General features: G+C 41.3%; 4 protein-coding genes across 4 annotated transcripts; 3 read left to right on the forward strand and 1 right to left on the reverse strand.

Moving 5' to 3' along the window:
* Positions 1 to 1,496: 1,496 nt before the first annotated feature.
* EAE97_004317 (uncharacterized protein) lies at positions 1,497 to 1,992 on the forward strand (the record flags this gene model as incomplete). The annotated part of the gene is made up of 2 exons (XM_038874829.1): positions 1,497 to 1,703; positions 1,882 to 1,992. 2 exons carry the CDS (start codon positions 1,497 to 1,499, stop codon positions 1,990 to 1,992), a joined length of 318 nt encoding a protein of 105 aa, XP_038734273.1.
* Positions 1,993 to 4,078: 2,086 nt separating this feature from the next.
* Positions 4,079 to 6,075, forward strand: EAE97_004318 (uncharacterized protein; the record flags this gene model as incomplete). Its single annotated transcript, XM_038874830.1, has 6 exons — positions 4,079 to 4,352; positions 4,410 to 4,509; positions 4,561 to 4,861; positions 4,956 to 5,417; positions 5,467 to 5,795; positions 5,853 to 6,075. The coding sequence occupies 6 exons, from the start codon at positions 4,079 to 4,081 to the stop codon at positions 6,073 to 6,075; spliced, it is 1,689 nt and encodes a 562-aa protein (XP_038734274.1).
* An 804-nt stretch (positions 6,076 to 6,879) lies between these two features.
* Positions 6,880 to 8,420, forward strand: EAE97_004319 (uncharacterized protein; the record flags this gene model as incomplete). The annotated part of the gene is made up of 2 exons (XM_038874831.1): positions 6,880 to 8,004; positions 8,061 to 8,420. The coding sequence occupies 2 exons, from the start codon at positions 6,880 to 6,882 to the stop codon at positions 8,418 to 8,420; spliced, it is 1,485 nt and encodes a 494-aa protein (XP_038734275.1).
* A 1,181-nt stretch (positions 8,421 to 9,601) lies between these two features.
* Positions 9,602 to 11,118, reverse strand: EAE97_004320 (uncharacterized protein; the record flags this gene model as incomplete). Its single annotated transcript, XM_038874832.1, has 3 exons — positions 9,602 to 10,200; positions 10,257 to 10,957; positions 11,039 to 11,118. The coding sequence occupies 3 exons, from the start codon at positions 11,116 to 11,118 to the stop codon at positions 9,602 to 9,604; spliced, it is 1,380 nt and encodes a 459-aa protein (XP_038734276.1).
* Between the last annotated feature and the right edge of the window lie 753 nt (positions 11,119 to 11,871).

The following is an 11,871-nucleotide window of genomic DNA, read 5'->3' on the forward strand; positions in this document are numbered from 1 at the left end:
GCTTAGAATATATTATATATTTTTTATATCTATATTAATATAATTCCTTTTGAATTGTATATATCAAACCCTTAATACTAAATACATTTTTAATCTATTTAAAAGTTATTCTTCTTTTATTTCAATTTTAATAATTATTTTTATAATTCAATAAATCTCTTTAATAATTATTATAAACTTTTGATAAATCTTTCCTTTTCGAATTCTTTTAATTGAATTAGATTTAAATATACTTTTTATAGTAGATTGTGATATACCTAAATTTGAGATAATCTATTTCTAGGATTTTCCATTAATTCTAATTTAAATGACTTTAGAATATTAAGGAGTATATCAATTTTGATAAAATTTATAACTATTATTTTTATAATTATATTCAATATCTATTTTGAATTTGAGTTGAAAATAATGAATTTTAGAATAATAATTGAATTTTTAAAATAAGATGTGTAAAATTAGGTGACTATTCTAATCTTGCTTAAATGTGCGATAAGCCGGGGCCTCAACTCTTATAATAGAAATGGAGGAGCTATTTGTGGTTTGTAATGTGTATGTATGTATTTATATACTATATGATTAAATGATTGAATAATGAGAGAAATAATATAAAGAAAAAGGGGAGGGGATTATATAGATAGATCGATGTATATATATATAAATACATATGTATCTAACTAGATTCTGAAGATTTCGAATACGAATTAGACTGAGAGTTAGAGACAGACTTAGACTTGAATTGGAGGTGATGGGGTTTGAGAAGGATTTGCTTTTGCTTTTTGAAGTGCTGGAAGTAAAGTAAAGGGAGGAGAGCAGAAGGAGGATGTATAGATAAGGAGGACCTGTAGGGACCTCGGGAGGTGTTATGTATGCAGTAGGCCGTGGGTAGATGGTAGATGGTAGATAGGTGGGTGTTTCCTTTTCTTCTGCTTTCCGACTTCTGCTTTCTGCTTTCTGGGTGGTACTTAACAGGATAGGTGGGATACAATAAGATATGATGAGTTCAGAGGCAAATGAATACAAACACGGAGAAGGTATGAAGAAACTCCATTCGTGTCTGATGAGGAAGGAAGGAAGGAAGGAAGGAAGGAAAATCTCTCGACTCCTACACAATGCGCTGGGCAAGAGCAGAAGGGAAAACGGGTGGAAGGGAAAGGAAAGGGAAAGGAAAGGGAAAGGAAAGGGAAAGGAAAGAGAAAGGAAAAGGAAAAAAAAGGGAAAGAAAAGGAAGGAAGATAGATACAAAGATCATTGGAATTTCTGGCTCATTACTATAATTTTAATATCCATAGCTATTACTATTGCTGTTACTCAGGATCATAAGTAATTCAACGAAACCGATGTTGTTATAATATTCAGATTCTAAATTTCACTATCCAAAATCACGAATCCCTCCTTTCAAGCTTGGATCTGCAATCCAGCATCCCTCCCTCCCTCCCTTCCTCCCCTTTAAGCCATTAACCAACAACCAGCATCTCACTCTCCTTCCTCTTACAATCATGCCCCCCCTCCCAACCTCGGCTTCCAATCTCCGCCCCAACAAACTCCTCCAAAACCTCTTCATCAGCATCCTCTACCTGCTCACCATGATAATCACCCTCTTCAGCGTCCTGGTCATCGCCTCCACATGGACTTTCTTCATGCTGGATTATAATTTTGAGAATCTTTCCGTGACGGTACTTTCTGGGGTTGCGGAGGTTGTATTGGTTAGTTTTTTTTGTCCTTGTTCTTCATTTTCTCACCTTCTTTCTTCCTTTATCTTTTCCTGTCCTCTGTTACTTCAAACAATAATGAAAATCATCAAGACGACTTCGGTCCGAATCATGTATGTGCGAAAACATATCGTGTTGGAATATCTGGGGCTAATTTTTTTACGCGGTATAGAGCTCGGCTGACAGGTTATGCGATTTTGTGGGGTTGGAGATGACAGATGAAAGGTTTTATTATTTTGGGTGGGAGGAAGAAGAGGAGGAAGAGGAGGAGGAAGAATGGTGATGAGGCGATGTGCAGAAGAGTGATGTGTGCAGAGGGGTGTAGATTGGATAAGAGTGCATTATTGAGATGTATACCAGCGAGAATATATCAGCTAATGTGTAATGTATCAGCAAGGGGGACTCGATAAGCATTGTTTGAAATGCCTGATCAATGGTTGATTTAAGGACTAGCCACGGAAAATCAACTTGGAAGTATAGATAGAGACCAAATTTCGATATTATATTATTCATGTGACACCTTTCGTTATGAATAATCTACTATAAAATATACACGCACGTAACGTCTATGTATACTTCTCATAGGTTGAGGGGGTTGGATGTAGCGTTTCAATGTATGACAACTGCTGCTCATGATTTGAAGTATGAGGATAAGTCAGTTTTTGTTAAGGAAGACAATGAAAGTTGTGATTTCTAGGCTCTAGATTTTTAATAGAAAGAAGAGGGTCAAATACTGCGTAGTAACGCATCGTATTCTTACTTGTGGTATGTATATGGTAGGAAACTCCAAGAGAATGAATAAGCTACTGTACCTGATGATGTTGATGTATTGCGTTAGATTACAGTTTAAACACTCTAAAATAAAAGCTAGAAAACAAAACATAATACGACATAACACGACTCTGAGTAAGTAGAATATCCCTCCAGTCCCCCCCCCCCCCCCCCGATAAAAATTATACGGTAGTGTGAAACCCAAAAGACAGTTTGCATGCTTGTAATTATTAAATTATTAACCATAGTAACCAAAGAGGAAAAGAAATCCTCAAGACCGAAGCAGAAAAAAAGTGGGAGATGAGATGATAGCCACTCTTTCCAAATCGTCGTCGATCATGAGGAGGTCTAGTGCATTTAGCTTGTTCGTTAATACGAATAAGCTTTTTAGAACAAACTTTCAATATAACTCAGTTGCCCATAATCATTTTTGGGATAGAGAAGTGCCATTAATCCAAGGATATGGCTTTGAGATGCCTGGAAAGTTAATACTGACATCATTCACAGAGGCACCTTGAAAATGCTAGAAGTGCCTCTCCGGATAGAACAAACTCTGATTGATTGCTTTCTTCCGTAGTACAGTCCGTCAAAATGATCTTTAAGTCAAGCCAATTTAAATCACTCGCCGGACGGGAAGAACAGAAAATCAATACAAAATAAAGGTTGAGGATGTGACTTGGCTTCGCTTGATTACACCTCGCAAGCCGCAAAGGATCTAGACTTGTCGTGAAGATTAAACTCATTTCCCCCAGATATCATATATTTAGAGTCTGTGAAAGGCTCAATTTCCCCTCAAGATCACATCTGGAAAAAAATACTGAATCTTCAATAGCACATGTAATGTTCCTCATGCTAATAAGACTTGCGTGAAGTGTTAGTTCACGCCAAGAGGAGTCCAGTAACCAAATGAAGAAAAATGAATTCCATTGTAATGGATCTGGTTGCCATTGAACCAGCTATACCCCTTAGGGCTCTGGCATCGTTATAATCATACATTATATGCCTATTCAGGCTAGCACCTTCCTCTAATGACTTGCAGAATAGTCATTAAAGTAACGTAGACATAACACTATGATGATGCCACGATACAAAGATCAAACTACCTTCACATATATAACGTAAGTCCCCAATCCTGCAATAGCCCTCCCTTCAACAAATTTTTCCACATATTCAAAGCCCATAACACTTGCGTTATTGGACCTTTATGCATACGGAAAACATAACAACAGAAAACATACACAGTTGCCCACGTTATGGGAACCCAATAAACCATCCACCAAATATAATCGACAGTAACAACTTCGAATTCGGATAGTAGCAGCAATCAATCAATTAATCAATCAATCGAGACCCGTTTCTATCTTCCAAGATACGGATACTGTTTTCAAGGTGAAAGTGTGAAAAATCATATTGCAAAATCACAATCAATCAACCAGAAGCAACTCGCATTATCACAAATCCAACCAATCCTAAGCAGCTATCAACACTACTCGCTCTTTCGATCGGAAGCATTAACCCAAAAAGCAACCATCGCGAATCGATCTATCAACCAAAAAGCACCACTTCCCTAGCAATCTCCACACAACTTCGGAGTGAAAATGAAGGTTCTAGGTCTGCGAATTGGGGAACCAAAGCCCGAATATCTGGATGCTACTAAGCCTATATATCACATACAGCAGCTCCCTGATGCCCCTAAGAGAAAGAGTCGATCAATTGAGGATGACCTGAGCAGACAAGGAAGTGATGGAAGTTTGCCATCTGGTGCGAGCAGTCAGGAAAGTCCAGATAGCTCGACACCAATAGTCGCACGTACAGTAGAAGAGCTGAGGGATGTGATTGGAGGAACTGGGTCATCAGTTTCGGACTTAGAATGTGTGTCGTTAATCTCATAAGTTATCGGAGAGAACATGCATACTGACTCCCCAATAGTAAAATCTAGAATTTTAGAGCTTGCGATCAGTGATATTGGCATGGGAAAGTATCAATGGTGTTTGTTTGTACTATGTGGTATGGGATGGGCGGCGGATAAGTATATTGCTCCTCCCATTTCCTGAAAATGATAGAACCTGATAAAAAATAGTCTCTGGCTCCAGGGAGTAGCGTTAATCCTGCCTACCTCCTCTGTTGTTTATGGTGTATCTGACCAACATGTTCGGTATGCCACTCTCGTCCTGAATGTTGGATTGTCACTTGGCGCCTTTGGTTGGGGTTTTGGATCGGACAAAATAGGGAGAAGACTCGGTTTCAATTCAACATTAGTTATTGCTGGAATATTTGCCTTCATGACAGGAATTGCACCAAATTTCATCGCTGAGGCAGCTTTTCTCGGAGTACTTGGACTTGGAGTAGGAGGTAGCCTGCCGGTAGATGGAACTATGTTTGTACGTCGACATTCTCAACATGGAGTCCCCCCTCAAGCTCGAGACATTGTATTTGTTTGATGTTCCATAGTGCTGCTTGCTGATGCCTTAGTAGCTTGAATTTCTACCACACAAAGACCGTATTTACTTAACACTTCTGTCTGTATGGTGGCCGATTGGGCAGGTTGTGGCTTCACTTTTTGCATGGCTATTCCTTGGATCAAATTTTGAAGCAAGACGTGGTCTGAGATTTTTCTTATATACCATGGGTGGAATAACTTTGGCAATGGCTATCTCTCGCTGGTTTTTTGAAAGTATAGAGTCGCCAAAATTCCTCCTTGCTTTGAACAGGCAAGCAGAAGCTGTAAGATCTGTTCGTGCACTGGCGCATAAGAACGGCACCAAAACGTGGCTCACCGAAGAAATTCTCGACGAGATAGGAGGGACAGCAGAGGTAACCAATGTAGTGGATACAAGCATCAAGGCGCGGGTACGTCAAGCGATTACATCTTTCGGACCAGAGACAAAAAGGCAGATATCTCCACTGTTTGGAAATGCTGAACTGGGTATAAATACTGTAAGTTATGTACCCAGTATTTTGATTCTCCGATTTTAATTTTATCTAGGTTCTATTGTGGATCATTTGGCTTTGTATTGGAATAGGATATCCATTGTTCAATTCCTTCTTACCACAATACTTGAAAGGTGGCAATAAAACTGAAAGCAAATCCGACACTTATCGAAATTACTTGATAATAAGTACAGCCGCTGTCCCTGGGTCCCTTTTGGCTTGCTATATTGTCAATGTGGCTGGTCGTAGGAGACCAATGGCCTTTGCAACGATGATTGCCGGAGTATGCTTCTTCCTTTTCACCATTAATAGCGACAGCAGCTTCCAGCTTGGCTTTGGTTGTGCAGCATCATTTTTCCAGAACATCATGTTTGGAATTCTTTAGTGAGTATATCAGCTTTATCAACGTGCAAGTTGTTACGTTGTACTAACAACATGTAGTGCATATACTCCAGAAACCTTTCCCGGATCCAGTAGAGGAACCGGTTGTGGTATTGCCCACTCATTGAATAGACTTGGTGGAATAATTGCCCCTCTCATCGCAGCGAATGTTGGAGCATCCAATCCAAAAATCCCTATTTACATCAGTGGAAGTTTGATTATTGTAGCATTTTTGGCTATGTGTTGTCTGAGAATAGAAACGCAGAATAGACAGTCGTTGTAAGAGGGTTGCACGGTACAGGAGACAGCCCCCGCATACCAAGTGTACTCATTATGTAGAACGAATACAACGTACGAAATAACTTCGATGTGCCACGAGTTGAATGTACCACACGGCGATAGAAAGCCTGGTTCTTGACCATGTAACTGCAAAAACCTGATGTTAAACATTCTGATCTCTATCAGTCTTTCCATTACCAGCTTCGATGGCCCATAATTCTTTCCTATGTCCAATCTCAATGAAGATTGGACTAGAATATTACGCGGCTTGATAGATGATATTGAAGTCTTTATAATTCTGCGCTGCCACTGCATTCGTTAATATTACATCGATCATAACAGTCCAATGACCTCTACGGGATGAAGTCTGATTAAAGTAAATGGCAGGGATGGCGAATGTGGGCTGACGGACAAGCTACAAGAAACCCCCCGGTGAGCTGAACGTCATTCCTAAAACAGCATCATCTCGCATAGCGCACAGGGCTGTGCGAACTATCGCTTTCTTCGAAGAATGGATGGATCTTCTTCCATACATACATGCTCCGTACATAAATTAATTGGCCACTAACGAGCGTATTCGGAGTTCTCGGATCTCGTACGAAACTTCTACGAACACCAAAACAATTCGGACGCGCAGTCTCAAGCAAGGGCAACGAGGCTGAGCACTTGAAACTTGCCTAGCCACAAATCATCCAACAGTGCGAACAGTACGAAGCCGCTGGAAAGCTTTCAAAGATTATTCATTTCCTATTGTCAGATACTAATCTTCAAACTGTTATTTCGCACCATACAATTTGGTGACCAAAAAATGTCTGTTCGAATACAACTCGACAACCCTCATAGCTTTTACACGAATCTCGATTTCATCAGCGGCAGAGTTATTCTGAACCTTACAAGCGATGAAGCGGTTAGTAGAATAGTTGTGAAGATCGAGGGGGAGAGCAAAACCCGTCTATCGAGACCACCAGAAATGTTATATACACAAGGTCCCAACAATCCTCCTGCACTTTATTCGAGGCGAGACAGACAGGAAATATGTCAGGAGAACCACAAGATTCTATACAAGGTCGCAGAAGTGTTTCCCAACAAGGCAATCGTCAGTTCATATACACTCAGAGCAGGGCAACATGAGTATCCTTTCCGCATCAAGTTGCCCATTAACAATGGCTGCCATGATCCGGCATCGCAACAAATGGGTCCTGGTAGTGGGTTTGGAGGTCTCGGAATTCAGGGCATACAACAGATGCAGTATACACACGTTAAAAGGACATTACCTCCTTCACTTACTGGATTTCCGGGGGAAGCCGAGATAAGATATTATGTCAAAGTCACTGTACAAAGACCCTCAATGTTTAAGGAGAATAGAAGATCAACAATTGGATTTAAGTTTCTACCGATCGAAGCTCCAAGGCCTCCTAAGACCACAAATGAAGCGTTTGCAAAACGGCCGTTTATGTTCCAAAATGGGGGCCCAACCTATGCGAAAAAGGGTCTATTCACGAAGAAAGCTAAGCAGTTATCAAATACGTCCCCGCAAGGAGAAGTCGATGCTCGACTACCTAGTCCTCCCATCTTGACTTGCAATAAGCCTTTACCAATGAGGATCCTTCTTAGAAGAACTAACACAAGCCCTGAGCATGTATTCCTCATGTCTTTGCAAGTAAACCTTCTTGGGACCACTGAGGTAAAGGCTGCAGATGTTATTAGAATTGAAACAAGTACTTGGGTCGTGATGAGTTTGACTGGACTATCCATTCCTATTGGATCACCGGACGATCCGATCGGTACTGAGACAGCTATAGATAGTAAATTATGGGATGCAATTCCTTTGCCAAATACTGTTGCACCTTCCTTTGTCACTTGCAATCTTGCTCGTCGATATGAGCTTGAGGTGAGGATTGGATTAGGTTATGGCTACCCAGGAGAGATTCAGGTATGTCTTATAATGAATTACTTCAGGATTACGTGAATAAAAACTAACAAATTCAGTCGCAAACAATATCAATTCCTCTTAGATTCCAAATTGAAATCTTTTCTGGCATTGAACCACCAGCGGCACTTCTAGACGCCATGACAACTCATCCCCCTATTCCAGTAAGACCTCCAGTCAACACAGCACCACCGCCTTTTGATCCGGCATTTCCACCTCAAGTTGGAGCGCCAGGGGCACCGGCTCTAGATGATGCTCCGCCTTCTTATGAAGATGCTTTAGCGGAAGACATCACCCAAGCGAATGGTACTTCGAGACCTGCGTATAGTGGCGTTACGAACGAGAATGCGCCCGGTATTGATGAGAAAGGGGGCTTGAGTAGTGGGCATCAAAAGGGCGAGGCTTCGCGTACAGGCTGATATTGTGGAAATGGTTAAACGCCCCTTCGTTCTCAGTGGTGACAGAAAGCGATTAATTCAGGCGTAGAGGAAATTTTTGAATCATTTAGTGTCTAATAACCTGCCAAAGCAAAAAGCTCTGGTTGCCTACTTACTAAATTGCGTCGTAATTCAGAATTCTGAGCTCCGAGCAAAGTATATAAAGCCCAATGCCCAGCGATATCAATCAACAATGCAGTTGTCACGCACTACCGATACGTCATAGAATATTTATGGTTTATCGAGAGGGAGAACAATTGGAGACATGTAAACATGCTTTGTTATGGCAAGGAAGGAGATGATACCTAGAGCATTGGAAAATTCACAGAGCAGACAGACTGGTAAACCAGCACAGCTTTAGAGTGGGGAGAAGCGGAAGTTAAAATGAGATGAGAGGAGACGTTAATTAACAATGAATTATATTTAGAAAGGAAATCCAAAATCCTTGATATATATGGATTACAAGTGTAGGGTTCTTTAGTTTTCTACTATAGATAGGATTGGGAGACATTTCAAATGTTCAACTTGAGGGAATGTTTGGCATTGACAGCACTTAAACACTAATAAATAGCACAGGATTTTGGAAGATGGCATATCCAGATATTTTTACTTATCTACGTGAATCTCATGCACGATTTTTTCTTTGCATATCTAGACATACTTTCACACCTGCATTTTCCCGTTGTTCATTCCATCTAATCTAGTTCGATCCATCCCCCTTGTTTTTTACCTCCTCCTCTCCCAGAAGTTATAGTCACAGGACTACCTCAACTTGACCCAACTCCAAAACCACTTAGCTATATAGGTGAAAAATAAGACGATATCATATCTAATACTGACATGCAGATATCCAATCCATCTACGTTCATATCTATATTCAATCACTTCAATGATCTCCACTTCGAGTGATACTGTGAAGTGGGTGTATTTTCAGATGACATCAAATTGTGAGTGCTTTGAGGGGTAGCATGCCGCGGTATAGTATTTCTAGGTAGTTATTGGATTAACATTGACTATGTATGTATGTGTTTGAGCTTTTGGTCTGCCGTCAAGATATTGAAAACGGAAGGGATAGTCAATATAGATACGGATCATGTGAGCCTTCCTCCATATGTCTTCTAGACATTCCAAAACGCCAGGTTTGCCAACCTTCCCAAGAATCACTATCGCCGTCTGTAGTCATCCCGTGGGCCTCGGTCGTTTCTATACCTATCACGGTCGTCATATCTGCCCCTGTCCCTCCGGTCCTTATCATCATATCTACCGTCCCTATTGCGACCACCATCTCGTCGGTCGTCCCGAGAACTATAATCTCTCTTTTCCTCACGTGGGCTTTTGCTTCTTTCTCTCCTACTCTCATCGGGGTTTCCTTCCCTTTCGTGCCTCTTCCTCAGCTCGTCCTCATCGATAATCATACCGTATCTATCCCTTCTTGGTCCCGAGCTATATTCTGCATTTCTATACTGCCTCTTCTTCTCCAGTCCACTAACACCACCAAAGCCACCACCTCCTTGTCTTCGCTTCGAATTTGTTGCCGTTCGCCAGGTATCAGATAGTTTTGATACACTTTGGGAAAAGTCGACATGGATTCTGTGATCGTCTATGAGAACGCCTTGCATTTTGAAGTACGCTTGTTCGCATGATTTTTCGTCCTCATATTCGATAAAAGCATACTGTAAACTATCCCCTGTTCGTTTATCTCTGATCACCTCGCAAGAGAGGATCTTACCAAAGCGACTGAAAATAAGTTCGAGATCCTCATCTGAAAAGAGAAAGTTAGCGTTCATAACGATAATCAATGTAAACCATGTAAACTACCTGTAGTAACTGGATTAAGCTTGCACACAAAAAGAACATTTTCCGGTGGTTTGACTTCCGCAAAAGGAAGATCTCCAACCATCTCCAAAGTCAAGGCTTGCGCTCGTGCTTCCCGCTCTCGTCGCCGTTTCTCAACAGCCTCAACATCTGTTTCTTCATTCAAATCATCATCTTCGCCAATGCGAATCGTAGCTAGTTGCGCTTTGGAAGGTACAGGACTTTCTGATGGTTCGACAAGACCTGCTGGGTCATCATAAGGATCATCTAAGATGACCGTGTGCTTGATTCGTATGTCTACTAACGGCCGTCCTTTCTCGTCGCAGAATGAATCGTTGATTTTCTCCAGCGCATCGAATCCTTCTACCACTTTGCCAAATATAGCTGCCTTGCCATCCAGATAGTCTAGGTCGTCTCCCAAAGTGATTATGAATTGACTGCCTGCGAGACGTTCATCTGGATCCCTCGTTGATGGCGCGGTCGCCATACTAACAGTTCCCCTTTCTGCATGCTTTAATTTTGGGTGAAAATCTGCTTTGAATGTCTTTTTCGCTGGTCCTTCTAATAAACCCCATATTGAGCTTCCCCCGTCGCTATCTTTCGAATCAGGTCCTACCGGATCGCCAGCTTGGCACGAGAAATTCTTCTGCACGCCATAGATCGGAGAAAAATTATAATATTTGATTTTGCAGAGCTTCAAGAAGCTAGATTACCGCGATCATCTTAGTATCTATGTGTTCAGCTACTTCATAAGGCATGGGGAGGCATTGAGATTCAAGACTTACTTCTCACAAAGTTTAGGGGAATAATCGACCAATAGGTCAATAACAATATCACCAGCAGAGGTCTCAAGAAGGACACTCATGATTTTTGAATAATACCGATGCCGGGTGTGAAGCTGTAATGCAGGTAAGTTGATCATCGCACAAGCGCGGAACCGCGGCTAAAATACAAGATCGTCACCACCTTGCGAAACTAAAAGCGCAAATCACCAATCACAGCAGTATGGCGGTCTAGCTTCTTTATTTTTACATACATATAACAGTCCGCTTCAAGTGGGCGACTAAGCTCCTGTACACTCGATATCATATTTATTAACTTCATCATCTAAATGTTTTCCTCGCCCTCGACAGCCATGGTCTCAAACATTGTGTTGAGTCTAGGAAGGAAGATTTTTCCACTCATATCCAGCATTACATAAATCACTTGAAGTCTAGCCAATTGATAAAGTACGGCTCAATTGAATCAATCGAATCAATTGAATCAATGCCCGAGTGATCATCTGAGTGAGTGAGATGTACATCCTCCAACTCGCTTTTCATCTGATGAAGAAAACAGAAACGACGGAGACACGCTTGCCTCACATATCACGTGCCACTGCCGTACCTTCTGTCTTGGAGAATGCGCAGATTTCTGTATGTTAGACTATGCGCGCCGAGTATTCATCCAATATTCGCGCAGCCTTGAAGATAATAGGTGTCAATTGTTGGTCAACGTCCTGTCGCTAAAAGATTTGTTCTTCCTATTGGACTCGCAAATTTCGTATCCGAAAGGGCTGCAGACAAAGGGGCGGGTAGATGAGAATAAACGTCCGAGAAGCCATTGATAGGTCTCCATG

The sequence above is a fragment of the Botrytis byssoidea genome (genome assembly GCF_014898295.1).
Source record: "Botrytis byssoidea strain MUCL 94 chromosome Unknown BBYS_007, whole genome shotgun sequence".
NCBI classification, from domain to species: domain Eukaryota; kingdom Fungi; phylum Ascomycota; class Leotiomycetes; order Helotiales; family Sclerotiniaceae; genus Botrytis; species Botrytis byssoidea.